This window comes from Musca vetustissima, unplaced genomic scaffold (assembly GCF_032173495.1).
Source record: "Musca vetustissima isolate MV318-11 ecotype Yass unplaced genomic scaffold, APGP_CSIRO_Mvet_v1 utg107557, whole genome shotgun sequence".
NCBI classification, from domain to species: Eukaryota; Metazoa; Arthropoda; class Insecta; order Diptera; family Muscidae; genus Musca; species Musca vetustissima.
The window spans coordinates 64,836-82,192 of record NW_026889127.1 but is presented as its reverse complement, the minus strand read 5'-3'; the positions used below and the strand labels follow the sequence as shown (position 1 = coordinate 82,192).

Sequence of the window (17,357 nt, the reverse complement as noted above, 5' to 3'; positions counted from 1 at the left end):
GCTTAATTTTTAGTCTGTAGTTAGGACAACTCCGTGTAAATTTCACGCTGGCCACATTGGCGAAGTTTTCATGATATACATCTACTTCGAAACTAACATTTTTGCATCAGATTAAATTTCTTTACGCTAAATATTAAAAATACCGAAAATCTTTAGGTATCAATATGGGGGTTCTATTTAGAACTAAAATGTTTGCATCAGAATACATTTCTATACCCTAAATATTTTATGGGGGCTAGGCCTAAATGCGGGTTAAAGTTCATATAAAGTTCATTATCGAACATTAAGTTCTAGTGCCTCATCGAAATATTGGTTCTAGACCCATGTTTCTTTGGACCAAATCTGTTTATTATGTCTTCCAAACTTTGTTTAAGGGGACCCCCCCATTCTCGGTGTCAAAAATTTTTTGATTTAATTCGAATCTACTCTAATTCTAGAATGTTCCTACAAAATGTTCAAGAACTCTTGAAGATATAGCCGATTTATTGTGTCAGCATCAAGTGACAGCTAAAGGGCTTCTCAAACTGTAAACGCATTTTTCTCAAAACGAATGGCGGGCACGATAACTCAAAAACTAATAATCCAATCGGTTTCAAATTTTGACACGTTTCTCTGGGAGTGTGTAGCTCTCGTATGAACTAGGGTAAAGCCAATCGGTGAAGATCTTCCTTATTTTTTAACTTAGTTTGTGGTAAAAAAATAGGCGATTTTCCAAAAGAAAAAAAATTTCAAAGTTCCGCCATTTTGTTAATTGTTGTGCGAAGTCAATAATCCTAGTTCATACGAGAGCCAGACATGTCCTCTTTCTAACACCGTTGGAATTTTCGGATTCCGATGTTCCAGTGAGGAGTTATCATACCCGCCATCGAAAATATGGACTTCTCTTTGAACCCAAAAAACAACAACAACAAATTTTGGTAAATTATTTTTCTTCCTTTTTAAATCTTCAAATATATATGTGCCAAGTTACAAACCTAAACAAGCATTGGTATTCATTTACCAGCCCATTTAAAATCTTAAAAATAAAAAATCGAGAATGGGGGGGGGTTCCCTTAAGTCCGAATTTGGGGAATATCGGTCCATGCCTTCTGGTACCTCCCACACAGGAGCTACGACTAAGCCTAAATGCGGGCTATAGTTCACATATAGTTCATTATCGAACCGTACGTTCTAGTTTTTTATCTCGATATCCTTCGCAGGTGAAATGATTACAACAGAGTGTTAGAACCAAACCCAAAACGCGGAAAAATCAGATAATTATATTAATATAAATAAAAATGGGGTTATATAGGGACTACGCCTAAAAAGGGTTGACTATTAATAATTTTTGGTAGGGAGATTTGTTTCCATATACGGCTACAAAATACCAAATTTCAGCGAATTCGGTTGAAAATCGCGCTCAAGAACCCCAAAATACCGAAAATTGGGGTGTACCCATATATGGGAGCTATGCCTAAACGTGGACCGATATATCCCATCTTCGAACTTGACCTGCCTGCAGACAAAAGACAACCCTATGCAAAATTGCAGCACCCTATCTCAATTCCTTCGGAAGATAGCGTTATTACAACAGACGGACATGGCTAGATCGCCTTAGAATTTTACCCTGATCAAGAATATATATACTTTATAGGAACGGAATGACAAAATTAATATATCCTTCATACTATGGTGGAGGGTATAAAAATAACGTCAAAAAGTTTTATATATTAACTAATATTAATAACGTAGAATTTTATAGAATAGCTGTTCATAGCTACGTATGAACAATATGTAACCGCCATATCCATCATACGCCACATAGGCGAAGGGTAAAGTGATTGATTGACCGCCTGACGATTCACCAACGCCCACACGAAACGGCTGAAGCTAGAATTTTGGGTGAGGGTCACTCTTGGTCCAATGGTGACAGATAAGACTGGGTTTTTTGAAATTCGTACTAGAACGGTACGAAAAGTATTAAATGTGATACCATTTGTATTTGGCGAACTAGTAGAGCTAGAACTCTTAAATTTTCAATGAGGGTCACTGATGGAGTGTAGAATAGATATAGCAAAGGGTTTTTTGTTTTGGACATTCGAACTTTATCCGAAAAGTACTAAAATGTACTACATTTGGTACAATTTCGTAGCATGTGAATGGATAGAGCTAAAGCTTGAAATTTGGAATGTGAATTAAGTTTGAGAAATAGGGCCGATATAGGGAGATGGTTTTAGAAGTGTGTAGTCATGAATACCAAAAATACTGAACGGTACTAAATTTGGTACAATTTTTAATTGGAGGTACAAATGGAGATGTAATCTTGAAATTTAGAAATTTTGTACATATATGTACGAACAGCAATGAATCGTACTATAATTCGAACAATTTGGATTTGGTTGAATCAATTGAGCTGAGATCCTGGTAGAATTGAGCTATTTAGGAAGTTTTGGAAATTTCTAGAGATGGTATTTACCGGGTAAATACCCAAGGGGTGGGTAAATACCTGGTAAATACCCATTCGCGGGTATTTACTATATTGAATCGGTAATACAACATCTTACACCCTATTACCTGGTTTCTGCTATCAAATCGATTTAGAATAGATAGTTTTACGATACTTCAAAGACGTGGGTAAATACTCGAGTTTTTACCCTAAATTGGGTATAAACTCATTAACTGCCGAACCTTTTGGCATAGGCGGCCAAAATTTTGCATACATGTTTTTAATGCCAAAGCAAATATAGAAATCTAAAATGGGGTCCCTGAGTCCAAGTTTTAATATAGCCCCCATATAACCGTATCTCCCGATTTAAGTTTTTTTTTGGCTATTAGACAAATTTTACAACCAAATTGGCTGTAATTTGGCACAGAGTGTTCTTTTTGGGTACCAAATGTCCATGCCAAAAGTTTTGTATGTAGGTCCACGTTTACTGGTAGCCCTCATACAAAGTTACCCCTATTTTGAGTATTTACCGATAAAATGGGTATAAACTCATTAATTGCCGAACCACTTAACATAGGCGGCCAAAATTTGACTCAGATGTTTTTTATATCAATACAAATACTGGTATGGTAAATGGCGTCTCTGGGTCCAAGTTTTGATATAGCCCCCATATAACCGTATCTCCCGATTTAAGGTATTTTTGATCTATTAGACACATTTTACAACCAAAGTGGCTTTAATTAGGCACAGAGTGTTCTTTTTGGGTACCAAATGTCCATGCAAAAATGTATGTATGTAGGTACACATTTACTGGTAGCTCCCATACAAAGGTACCCCTATTTTCAGTATTTACCCAAAAAGTGGGTATAAACTCCTTAACTGCCGAACCACTTGACATAAGCGTCCAAAATTTTGCATACATGTTTTTAATGTCAAAGCAAATATAGAAATCCAAAATCCCTGGGTCCATGTTTTGATATAGCCCCCATATAACCGTATCTCCCGATTTAAGGTACTTTTACGATCTCTAGAAATTCCTAATAAGGTCAACTAAATTCTGTGCAACTTAAGGTTTTCGTGAACAGATGTATGAAGTTTTGGATATTTGTACTAAATGGTACCAAATGCGAATTTGTGTGAACCGATTGGGCTGGAATTTTGAAATTTCACGTTCAGATCACTAAGGGGCTTTGGAAAGTTGGGCTTTGTGGAAAGTTATGGAAATTCGGAAATTTTAGGTGAAATAAGGTTACTGTTGGAGTGTAGGATTGGGGTATGGATGTAGTTTTGGAAATACATACTTATGGGTACTATATTGTACTAGATTTTGTGCCATTTGAATTTTGAATGAGCTGATGGAGCTGGTATCCTGAAATTTGGAGTTAGGACCATGTTGGTGTGTAGAATAGGGCTATGGAGAATGTATTGGAAATTCGTACTAATGTGTACTAAATGGTACCACATTTGGATTTAAATGAACCAATAGAGTTGGAATCTTGACATATGGAATTAGGATCAATGTTGGGGTGTTGGATTGGAAGTTTTGGATATGTCAGTCAGGATTGGTGTGTAGGGTTGAGATATGGAGTTAGATTTGGAAAAATGTACTATAAGAGAACATAGTTCTACTAAACAGTTCTAAAATGTTAATAATTATCGGTGTTGGGTTTTAAATATACATATGCTATAGCGGGTATATGCTATTTTCTTATAAAAAATTCTTACCTTTCATCGGCAATTGAAAGAAACTCATTTGTATGCATTTTTAAACATTTTATTAATATTTAGAATTCCATTGACGAGAACTACAAATATTTTAATCGAATATCCTAACCGAGTCAGACTTTAGGAACTACACAACTACAGTAAAAAATACAAAAAAAAACTTAAAACATAATAATAAAATGCTTAAAAAATGTAATCAAAAAATAAAATGAGAATTGGATGTGATTCGGAATTAGTTTGTTTTGAATTAAATTTTGAAATTCGAAAATTGAAATTTATATATACTACACTAATACAATTTTTTTAATTTCTTATTTAAGTAAATTATTATTTTTTTGTTTTCTTATAATAAATTTTTCATTTTATTCAAATTTATATTTTATATTTTCCTTTAGGATTTTTCAACATTACGGTGACACTTCACATATGAAAAATGTTTCAAAACTACACGGTGAGTCGTTCCACTTCAGACCTTTGCCATCACGATTCCACAATTCCATGCAATTTTCTTCTTCGCCATTTTCATAACGGTAATTATTCGGTTCACCAGCATTCCAATTGGTGAACGTTATCGGGCGACCACTTGACATCCAAAAGAAAGTGCCTTCATCTGCTAAATCGGTACCCGATATCCAGAAATGTTCATTATCCAGACCTATGGGGAAATTTTGAAAAAAAAAAATAAATAAATATGAAATTTATAATAATGTAATAAGAAGTAAAAATATTTTTATATGGGGTATTCGAAAATCCTTCTTAAAAGATATTTTTGGAGGACCCAAAAGAGAATGGATTTTTGTGATGTAATTAGAGAGTATTTTTTATACCCTACACAACTATGTTGTCAGGGTATTATAGCTTTGTGCAGCCCCAAGAGTTTGTAACGCCGCAAAATATTAGTCTTAGACCCACTTTTAAGTATACCGATCGTCATATCTCGACTAGCTGAGTCCATCTAGACATGTGTGTCCGTCCGTCCGTCTGTCCATTATAATTTGTAAACACGATACAGGCCTCAGTTATGGACCAATCTTCACGAAATTTTGCATGCAGGATGGGTTCTGCCCAATGAAGACCCCTATTGTTTTTGGGAACGATCGGTTAATATTTAGGGGATGAAATGGACCAAAAACTAAATTTTTGTCTGATTTTCTGGTCGCTCTAGAGTCCGCAATTATGGCCGAAACACCGCGAATTTCTACATGGAGAAGGGGATTGGGCCAAAGAATAAGCATGCCTGTTTTCAGAAAGATCGATCAATATTTAGCCGGTCAAATGGACCCATACTTTTGTGTGAAAAATGACAAAATTTGTATTCTATAGCATATATATTTACTATTGAAGGACATAGATCCGAGAAGTTCATAGTATATCCAAGAGGAGTGTTTGACCTTTAAATTGATACCAATTATATTGTCGTATGTACTCGGATGCGGGAGTTACATTTAAATATTTACAGGTGCTTACGTACTCAGATATTATTTAGTAACACATTACCACACTGGAGGCGGAAATACAGCGCGGATCGCTTTGAAAATTTCCATGAGAATCCAGGAATGGTCAAGGATAACGCATATAATATTCGGTGATGATCAGATAATAATATTGGGATGAGGTGGACCGAAACCTTAATTTTTTGTGTTTTTTTCTAGTCCATATATAGTCCACAATTGAAAGGCGAACATCATAACACAACCCACCGTGAAGGGAATCTGGACAAGTAATTAGAAGGGATTTACTGAATATTAGTAATATTTGTTGACCTCTAGTCGGTCAAGAGGGTGTAAATATAGCGAAATATTTTCCATGCTCAGAGTATATAACCACAGAAAGTTAGATTTTCGTGGATGTTGTGTAGGGTATCATATGGTCGGCCCCGTCCGACTATACTGCTCCGCTCACTGGTTTTAGAATAATTTTTAATTTTTTGTGAAAATATTTTTGGGAGGACCAATATTTAAACCAGTAATCGAAACAGTATGCCACTGAACTCCAACTGCATTCAGAGCTAAACTTCAAATGTGAACAATTTTTATACCCTTCACCACACTGTGGTAAAGGTATTATGTCTTTGTGCATATGTTTTGTAACAGGCAAAAGGAAACGAGATAGACACATGGTTCCTTTTGAGAATATGCATAGAATCACTTTTTAAGTCGATTTATGCATGTCCATCAGTCCGTCTGTCTGTCCATGTTAAATTGTAAACAAAGTATAGGTCGCATTTATGAACAGAATTGGATGAAATTTGGCATAGGTCACTTATTTGGCCCCAGGACGAACCCTATTGAAATTGGGAAAATCGGTTCAGATTTAGATACAGCTCCCATATATATTTTCGTCCGATTTATTGTATATGGTGTAGCAAAGTTTCTATATAACTTCCGATTAGTACGAAATTTGGCATAGCCTAATGAATTAGGTCTAGAATGATGTGTATTAAGTTTCCTGAAAATCGGTCCAAATTTAGATATAGCTCCCATATATATTTTCGTCCGATTTATGGTATATGGTGTAGCAAAGTCCCTATATTACTTCCGATTAGTACGAAATTTGACATAGCCTAACGAATTAGATCTAGAATGATGTGTGTTGATTTTCCTGAAAATCGATCCAGATTTAGATATAGCTCCCATATATATTTTCGTCCGATTTATTGTATATGGTGTAGCAAAGTCCCTATATAACTTCCGATCGGCACGAAATTTGGCATAGCCTAATGAATTAGGTCTAGAATGATGTGTGTTAAGTTTCCTGAAAATCGGTTCAGATTTAGATATAGCTCCCATATATATTTTCGTCCGATTTATTGTATATGGTGTAGCAAAGTCCCCATATAACTTCCAATTGGCACGAAATATGGCATAGCTTAATGAATTTGGTCTAGAGTGATGTTTGTTAAATTTCCTGAAAATCGGTCCAGATTTAGATATAGTTCCCATATATATTTTAGTCCGATTTGTTGTATATGGTGTAGCAAAGTCCCTATATAACTTCCGATGGGCACGAAATTTGGCATAGCCTAATGAATAAGGTCTAGAATGATGTGTGTTAAGTTTCGGGAAAATTGGTCTAGATTTAGATATAGCTCCCATATATATTTTCGTCCGATTTAATGTAAATGGTGTAGCAAAGTCCCCATATATATTTCGATGTGCAAGAAATTTGGCAAAGCTTAATGAATTAGGCTTAGAATTATGTGTGTTGAGTTCCCTGAAAATCGGTCAAGATTTAGATATAGCTCCTATGTATATTTTCGTCAGATTTATTGTATATGGTGTAGCAAAGTCCCTATATAATTTCCGATTGGCACGAAATTTGTCAAAGCGTACTGAATTAAGCCTAGAACGATGTGTGTTAAATATCGTGAAAATCGGTTCAGACTTAGACATAGCTCCCATATATATTTTTGTCTGATTTTCGGTAAATAGTGCACTAAAGTCGCTATATATACTTCGATTTGCATGAAATTTGGCATAGCGTACTGAATTGAGTCTAGAATAATGTGTGGTAAGTTTCGAAAAAATCGGTTCAGATTCCGATATAGCTCCCACATATACATATATATTCGTCGGATTTTACAAATATGGTGCACCAAATTCCTAATATTTGTCCGAGTAACATGAAATTTTGCACAACGTATCAAATTGAGACTTGAATGACGTCATTGCGTTTTGTTGAAATTGGTGCAGATGCAGCCATAGCTTCTATATGTATTTCGAACGGGTGTCTGATTGAAATTACATTTTCAACTGTGCGGCGTACCGAATAGCGTGTATCATTTTTGTTATAAAACGTTTTCCATAAATTTGCCCCCTGGTACGCAATTGACTCTAAATCTGTCCGAATGAAATTAAATTTAGGAACAAAAGTAAACATTGAAAACATTGACATGCGATTGTATGTATGCAATATACTTACAGTGGTGAAGGGTATCATATAGTCGGCCCAGTTCGACTTTACTACTTTTCTTACTGGCTACTATCAACAATATGTGTGGATTAATAAAAAAATATTTTTTAAGGGTGGATATTTTATAAAAAAAAAATAAGGCTGGGATTTTTTAAGGATTATCAAAAAGAAAATATTTAAAGCGTGGATTATTCAAAAAAATAATGAACGGATTATTAAAAAAAACGGACCAGGATTATTTTCAAAAAATAGCATTTTTGTTCAAAATAATTCGTGGACTTTTAAAAAATATTGATCAATAAAAAATAACAATTATAAAATTTTTTTTTAAACAGATTTAAGAAATTTCATAAAAAAATTTTAGGTCGAGGATTAATTAAAAATTATATTTAGGGTCGTTTAACAAAACAAAAATAAAAAAGGCGTCGAGTCAGGTTGTATATGTTTGTGTGGCACCAACCTGTTGTCCTATCGTCATACCCTAGGGGTTACACCTTTTGAAAATAAGTGAAATAATTTTTAAAAAGTCCGGGCTTCTGTTCTGCCATAAAAGATGTCAGGTTCCTTCACCCAAATAATAAAATATTTTTTCTGTTCTTTTTACTTTTTTTATTTAAATTTTTCATTTTTCTCTTTATTAACTAAGCATCATATCATTTTATTTGAACATCTCATTTTGTAAAATATAAGTAATTATAACTAAGCCTAGAAACTAAATCCTAAATATTTATAAAAAACAATACATACAATTTATTCATTATTTTTTTATAATTAATTCCTACAAAACACAGGCATGAAATGAACAACATTGGCGGGTGAATGGGTGTTTGAGGTTGAGGGGTTTGGGCGGCATGTGTGGATGTATCACTAAAAAAGGATCTATGAAAGGATTTATAACAAATCCTTTGACAATTAAAAACAAAAAATGAACATATTTTTTTCATTTAAGCTAGTCAGCAGTATCGTTCTCATCATTTGTGTCTGTCGACATGTTAATTGTGGTAGTAGCAAAAAAATAAATTTATAAATTATGCATGTATGTGTGATTAAGTGAGTGATTGTGCCAATTTGTGTGTGTGTGTGATTAAAGTGAATAAGAAAAGAGAGAGTGACATTCACATTTTGCATGCATGCATTCAAAACTAAATTTTTTCTGTTCCTACTAAACTATAATTAAAATGCATTGTTGTTTTTTTTTTAATGATGAATAATGTGTAACGGCATGAATTTTAAAATCTAATTTAAACCAAATCTATAAAAAGAGAAATTTTTATTATTTTTTTGTAATTATTTTGTCTGCCAATTCGTTTTTTTGTTTTGCTCTTTTAAAATTTGTTATCCTAAATCCATTGTTCCATTTGGTCGTCGTCATACTCAGCATCCTTACTCAAGGTTGTACTTCACACACGAAATAGGTTTCGAAACTACAGGGTGAGTCGTTCCACTTCAGACCTTTGCCATCACGATTCCACAATTCCATGCAATTTTCTTCTTCACCGTTTTCATAACGGAAATTATTCGGTTCGCCAGCATTCCAATTTGTGAAGGTAATCGGTCGACCCGTCGACATCCAAAAGAAGTTACCCTCATCAGCTAAATCGGTACCGGAGATCCAGAAGTGTTCATTACCCAAACCTAATGAGGAGAACAGAAACCAAATGAAAGAAAGGGGGAAAAAAGAAAGGCACAAGAGATATTTATTTGAAGCAAAAATTAAAGCATTGACATTATTTATTCTGCATAACTACACCAATCACCAATTTTTGTTGCACACCCAGCATACCGAGTTACCCTCTAAGGAGGTTAAATTGCAAAGTAGGCCAAGTACTTATTATACTGCTAAGTGTTTTGTTAGCAATTACATTTCTCTAAAACGTCCAAAGTCTGTCAGAACATGTTTTGCAGACCATCCCACAGAAAAAAATTATTTCTCTCATCTCTATCTTAATTTTTCGTACAGACCTCCTGTAGGATGTAATTAAAATAAAACGACGAAAAAATATATGTGTTTTGAGCACGCATACCACACTGTGGTACAGGGTATTATGTCTTTGTGCATATGTTTGTAACAGGCAAAAGAAAACGAGATAGACCCATAGTTCCTTTTGAGAATATGCATAGTATCACTTTCTGAGTCGATATAGATATAGCTCCCATATATATTTTCGTCCGATTTAATGTAAATTTAGTCCAGAATGATGTCTGCCAAGTTTCGAGAAAATCGGTCCAGATTTAGATATAGCTCCCATATATAGTTTCGTCCGATTTCATGTAAATGGTGCACCAAAGTCCCTAAATATGCTTCTATTTGCACGAATTTGGGCATAACGTACTTAATCGAGCCTAGAGTGATGTCGGTCAAGTTTCGTGAAAATCGGTTGAAATTTAGATATAGCTTCCGTTTGAAGTCGATATACATACTTTTGCCCCATTGTAACAAACGAATGATATGTTTATGGATAGATCTAGGTAGATTCACATTTAGATAAATACCATCAGCTGTATAATATACCCATAGTGGTGAAGGGTATCATATATTCGGCCCCGTCCGACTATATTGCTCCGCTCACTGGTTTATAAATATTTCTTAACGGAAATTATGAAGGCGTAGATTTTTAAAAAAATATTTTGAGGACTTCGATTTCTTTTGTGGTGCGCTATGTGGTCAGTTTGTATAAGTTTGTGTGACTCCAAATTTTGTAACATCGCGAAATATAGGTCTTTGGCCAACCTGTTAGTACTCCGATCGTCATATCTTGACTATCTGACACCCGATACCTGAAGTTTTTTGTAATATCAATTAATATTTGTGGGATATAAAAGACCCGTTTGGAACATGATATGACATTCAGGAAGAGATTATCCGTAAAAGTTGTCAGTATTTTACCCATGCGCGGAATTTATCTCCGGAAATATTATATGTTTTTAATTATTTATTTTATGTTCTAGTAAACTTTAAAAATAAATTAAAAAAGTCCAGCATTCTTTAGCCCTTAAAAACAATATTTTAAAAAATTCGCACTTCTTTAGTCTTTAAAATATAATTTAAACCAGTAAGGAAAGTAATAAAGTCGGACGGGGCCGACTATATGATACCCTTCACCACTGTGGGTATATTTAACAGGACTATTAACATGAAATTGGATGAAATAAAATATGTGATATTTATCTAAATGTAAATCTACCTAGATATATCCATAAAGTATCGATTTAAATCGATTTAAAACAAATATAAATATGTCATACGTTGGGCTATGACTGTACTTCTAGAAAACGCAACTACGTAATTCTATGCTCAATTTTGTACATTGTGCAAAATTTGATGACCAATTTACTTGAAATCGGGCGAAAATATATATGGAAGCTCTATCCAAATATTAAGCGATTTCAAGCAAACTTGTCACAGGTTAGGTTATACTAATTTGAGAACGGTTTGTTCCTATTGGTTCCTTGGTGTGTCAATTAATTAAAATATGTAAGCTATATCTAAATCAGGACCGATTTTCGTGAAACATGGCAGACATCATTCTAGGCTCAATTCAGTACGTTATGACAAATTTCGTGCAAATCGCAGGATATATAGGGACTTTGGTGCACCATTTACATGAAATCGGACGAAACTATATATGGGAGCTATATATAAATCTTGACTATTTTCCCGAACCTTGGCAGACATCATTCTAGACTCAACTCAGTACGTTATGCCAAAATTCGTGCAAATCGCAAGATATATGTGGTGCCCCATTTACATGAAATCGGACGAAACTATATAAGGGAGCTATATCTAAATCTGGACCGATTTTCTCGAAACTTGGCAGACATCACTCTAGGCTTAATTCAGTACGTTATGCCAAATTTCGTGCAAATCGAAAGATATATAGGGACTTTGGGGCACCATTGACATGAAATCGGACGAAACTATATATGGGAGCTATATCTAAATCTGGACCGATTTTTACGAAACTTGGCAGACATCACTCTAGGCTTAATTCAGTACGTTATGCCAAATTTCGTGCAAATCAAAAGATATATTGGGACTTTGGGGCATCATTGACATGGAATCGGACGAAAATATAAATGGGAGCTATATCTAAATCTGGACCGATTTTTACGAAACTTGGCAGACATCATTCTAGGCCTAAATGATTAGGCTGTACTAAATTTCGTGCAAATTACATTAAATCAATCAATAGGGTTCGTCCTTGGGCTGAATAAGTGACCTATGCCAAATTTCATCCAATTCGGATCATAAATGCGACCTGTACTTTGTTTACAATTTAACATGGACAGATAGACAGACAGACGGACGGACGACGGACATGCATAAATCGACTTAGAAAGTGATTCTATGCATATTCTCAAAAGGAACCATGTGTCTATCTCGTTTCCTTTTGCCTGTTACAAACATATGCACAAAGACATAATACCCTGTACCACAGTGTGGTGAAGGGTGTAAAAAATCCACGCTTCTTCTAGTCCATAAAAAATAATTCTTAAAACTCCACGCTTCCTTTAGCCTTTAAAAAATAATTCTATACACGCTTTCTCTAGACCTTAAAAAATAATTCTTGAAAAAAATTCACGACTATTTTTACCCTTATAATATATTCATCAAAAATCCTACACTTAGTCCTTAAAAATAATTCTTAAAAACGCTTCCTTTAGTCCTTAAAAAATGTTTAAAAATTTAATCTTCTGAAAAATGTCTTTAAATGCATACCTTTTTTATTATTTAAAAATATTATTTTTAAATCAAGGATTTTCTTTATGGATTTATTTTTTTTTAAATCCACGTCTATTTTATGCCGTTAAAAAAATATATTTTTTGCATCCACACCCATTTTATGTCTTTAAATATATATTTTTTCAATTCAAGCCTATATTTGTCTCTAAGTATTTTCTTAAAAAAAATCCGCGCCTATTTTTTGTCCTAACACATATTATTAAAAAAAAAAAAAAAATCCACGACTCTTTTATGTCCTTAGAAATATCATTTAAAAAATATTTTTTATCCACGCCTATTTTTTGTTCTTTAAAAAGTTATTTTTGTACATAAAAATATTTTTCTTTTAAAATCAAGTTTTTTTTTGTTCATAATTTTTTTTTTAAATCAATTTTTAAGCCCCAATTTTTATACCGATTGTCATATGTCGATTAGTCCAAACATCGCGAATTTTTACATGGAAAAGGGGATCGGGTCAAAGAATAATCATGCCAGTTTTGATAAAGTTCGATCAATATTTTGCGGGTCAAATGGACCCTTACTTCTGTGTGAAAAATGGCAAAATTGTTATATTTACCCCTGAAGAACATAGACCCGAGACCTTCTGGTCTTCTATAGAAGAAAACCTTCTGCTCTTCTATAAAATAAAACCTTCTTATCTTCTATAGAAGAAGACTTTCTGGTCTTCTTTAGAGGAAGTTGATGTCCAAAGGGAGTGGTTGACCTTTAAATTGATACCAATTATATTGTCGTATGTACTCGGATGTGAGATATTATTTAGTACCCCATTACCACACTAGAGGGCGGAAATATAGCCCTGATCGCTTTGAAATTTTCCATGAGGTTCCCGTTATGATCAAGGAGAACGCCTATCATTTTCGGTGATGATCAGATAGTTATTTTGGGATGAAATGGACCAGAAACTTTAATTTTTGTGCTTTTTTGATCTATAGGCCACAATTATAAGCCGAACATCACAATACAACTCACGGCGAAGGGAATCTGGAAAAGTAATTAGAAGCGCTATACTGAATATTAGTAATATTTGGAAAATATGTGTGAGTAAGAGGTGCTGTTAACCTCTAATCGGGTAAGAGGGTGCAAATGTCACGAAATATTGCCCAGACTCGGAAAAAAACATCCGCAGAAAGTTAGAGTTTCGTGGAAGTTGTGTAGAGTATCATACGGTCGGCCCCGTCCCCTCACTGGTTTTATAATATTTTTGTTTGTTGTTATTTTTAACAGTGCTCGCTAGCATTCGCGAACATTCGTTTTTTGAGTTTTTCAAATATACTTCAGCAAAGAATGCTCGCGAAAGAATGAATCGACGACGCATGCGCGAAATTTTATTGTTCGTGAATTTTTGGTACAATGCGAAAATTCGCGAGAGAATGCAAATGCTTGTGCATTCATTGTAACTTTATCATTCGCGATAAATTGAAAACATTCGAATTCTCGCCCGTGAGCATTCGTGAGAAAGAGCGTATTTTAATCATTAAAATTTATCCTTCAATTATTTATTAAAAAAAATATTTTTTAAAAGTCCATACTCAAATAGTCAGCAAAAATATTATTTCGATATCCTTGCAAAATATGCTCTTTAAAAACTACAAACTTATTATGGCCATTGAAAAAAATATTAAAAAAATGCAATGCATTTATTACTTTATGAAAAAGTCCTATAAACAAATCCACACTACTACTGGTCTTAGAAATCCACACCCTAATATATTCTTAAAAAATTTCAAAATCTAATAGCCCGTTCTGCGACAGACTACAATTTACCTTCTCCTACTCCTCCTGAAGTCGCATACATCCCAACTAATTTTATTACAACTCCCTTTCGATTGCCAACATTTAATTTCCCATTAACCCAATATCCTCCAATGAATTTTTAATTACAATAAGAACAAGAAATTTCATGCTTGATTTCAAGACACTTCTCACTCCCACCCTCATCCCATTGCGATTTCATTACTACATTTGTAATGGTATTTATTGTTGGACTCTTTTGTTGCATTCCTTTTATTCAATTCAGGTCGGTTCGGTTCGGTTTGCATTACAAGTCAAATATGAACAATTTGAACATTGTCGTTAACATTTCGCGAAATTAGGTTAAACATGAGACACACAAAATACCGGGACCAAACGAAAAAGAAAAAAAACGACAATCATTTAACAAGCTAACCAAAATGAGAATAAAAAAAGTAAAAACGAACCTCCAACACTGCAAACCATATCAAACCTGGAGGTAGCCAACATTGTTACAATTGACCATATATAGATGTTGGGATTTTGCTGGTGAATGGGATGGAATGAAATGGAATGGCCTAGCGTTGGTGGTCCGTTTGTCGTTTTATTGTTGCTGCTGCTGCAGACGGAATGGTCATATCTTACAACAAGTCATTGCTCGAATATGGGGAGAGAGAGAACAATGAAATGCATGTAATATTGCATCAAACATTGTTGCAACAAAATAGTAACAACAGCAACTTAGCTCTCTGGTCGTTTGCACAGTTCAGTTCATAGCTAATATGGCTGCTGCTGCTCTGTCTCAGTGTATGTGACACAATAGAAGACAAAAAGGAAAACTGGCGCAAAAATTATTGAAAGCCATGCCATAATACCCGGAAATATAATTTCATTTAAAGATAAAAAACGAAAAGACAAATGACGAAAACAAAGCTGAGGCAGCAAATGTTTGAGAAATAGAAGGAATGAATGAATGGCTGGGTATTTAAAAAGCGTTTGTGTGAATGATCGTGGGAGCTTGTAAGTTATAGATGTAGAGCAGCAATAAAACTTGTTACAAACGTTTTTTAGGTTATTTTTCTTTTTTTTGTCGAAACAAAAGTCATAGAAAGAAAATGGACCAAATAATTCAAATGCCAATTTCGTTCGTTTAACATTAGGAACTTGTCAAAGTAATGTATATACATGTGCATAGGTATGTACATACATATGTATGTAAATATTGGAAACTAAATGGAAATCAACAATTTTAATTTCTGATAAGTTCACTAAACCAATTCAATTTTTTTTTTCTTTTTGGTATTCAATTTCAATATTTGATTAAGAAATTCGTTAACACAAAGGACTACCGAAGAAGTCTTCCACGAAATCTATACAAAATAATTTATGATTTTCTATAAAAAAAAACTTCAATATAAGAGAATAACGCGATTTAAGAGAACTAAAACAGGAAAAGTTCTAAGAGAATTATACTGTAAGCTTGGGAGAAGAACTTTTGGCTATTGGCAGAGGAATATCTTCAACTTCGAGTGAAGTAAACTAAAGCCTCTAAATATGGACTTCTAAAAAAATATTATCGTATGCCCCTCTAAAGCAAAAATAAATTTTACTTCTCTATGGAAGTAAGTCTTAAGATTTTTTACATAAAAAATACCTTCATTCTCTTATAGAAAAAAAAAACATTTCCAAGACTAAGACAGTCGTATAAAATCTCCCATAAAAGCACCTTGTGGTCTTCTTAGGAAGAATAATTTCCTGGACTTATATGGTCTTCTATGGAAAAATATCTTCTTGCCTTGTGTAGAAAAAAACTTACTGTTTTCTATGGCAAATTCTTTCCAAACGATCTTCTATAGAAGAATACATTTTTTTCTTGTCTTCCATAGAAAAAGGAAAACAGAAACCGTAGAAAAATTGTCTCCAGATCATACAAAGAGGCAACGTTAAGGTAATTTACAGAAGATAGACTTCATGCTTTCTATGGAAAAAATATATTAAAAAAATGGTATTTTAGAGAATAAAACCATTTTATAGAAAAGCCCACGAACTTTCCGTCTTCTCTGGGAAAATACCTTTCCTTATTGTCTTCTAATGGAGAAGACCTTCTTGTCGTCTCAAAAAGAAGACATTTTGGTCTTCTATCAAAGAAGACCTTCTATAAAAAGGACCTTAGAGAAGACCTTCTGGTATTCTATAGAGGATGACCTTCAGGCCTTCTATAACTAAAAACCTTCTGGTCAAGACGATCTTCTTGTCATCAATAAAAGAAGACCTTGTGGTCTTCTACAGAAGAAGGCCTTCTGGTCTTCTGTAGAAGAAGACTTTTTTTTTTTTTTGACTTGCATCTGGAAGACCTTCTGGTCTTCTATAAAGACAACCATCTGGTCTTCTAGAAATGAAAACCTTCTGGTCAATACGATCCACTGGTCATCCATAGGAGAAGACCTTCTGGAGTTTCATAGAAGAAAACCTTCTGGTCTTCATTACAAGAAAACTTTCTGGTCTTCTATAAGAAAACCTTCTGGTCTTCCATAAGAAGACCATCTGGTCTTCTATAAGAAGACTGGTCTTTCTGGTCTTCTATAAGAAAACCTTCTGGTCTTCTATATAAGAAAACCTTCTGGTCTTCTATAGAAGAAAACCTTCTGGTCTTCTATATAAGAAAACCTTCTGATCTTCTATAGAAGATGACTTTTATCTTTTTATAGAAAAATCTTCTTCAGAAGATTACTTTTATCTTTTTATAGAAAAATCTTCTTCAGAAGATTACTTTTGGTCTTCAATAAAAGAAGAACTTCCCGTCTTTTATAATAGAATACA

At 33.9% G+C, this 17,357-nt stretch overlaps 1 protein-coding gene across 1 annotated transcript in view; it reads right to left on the bottom strand.

The window, feature by feature from the left end:
• Positions 1 to 9,446: 9,446 nt before the first annotated feature.
• Positions 9,447 to 17,357, bottom strand: part of LOC133336854 (ubiquitin carboxyl-terminal hydrolase 36-like) — a gene marked incomplete at its 5' end in the record, with an annotated part of 69,471 nt that continues 61,560 nt past the window's right edge. The window contains one exon of the mRNA XM_061545127.1: positions 9,447 to 9,697. Within this exon, the coding sequence (XP_061401111.1) occupies positions 9,450 to 9,697 (248 nt within the window). The remainder of the gene's footprint in view (positions 9,698 to 17,357) is intronic.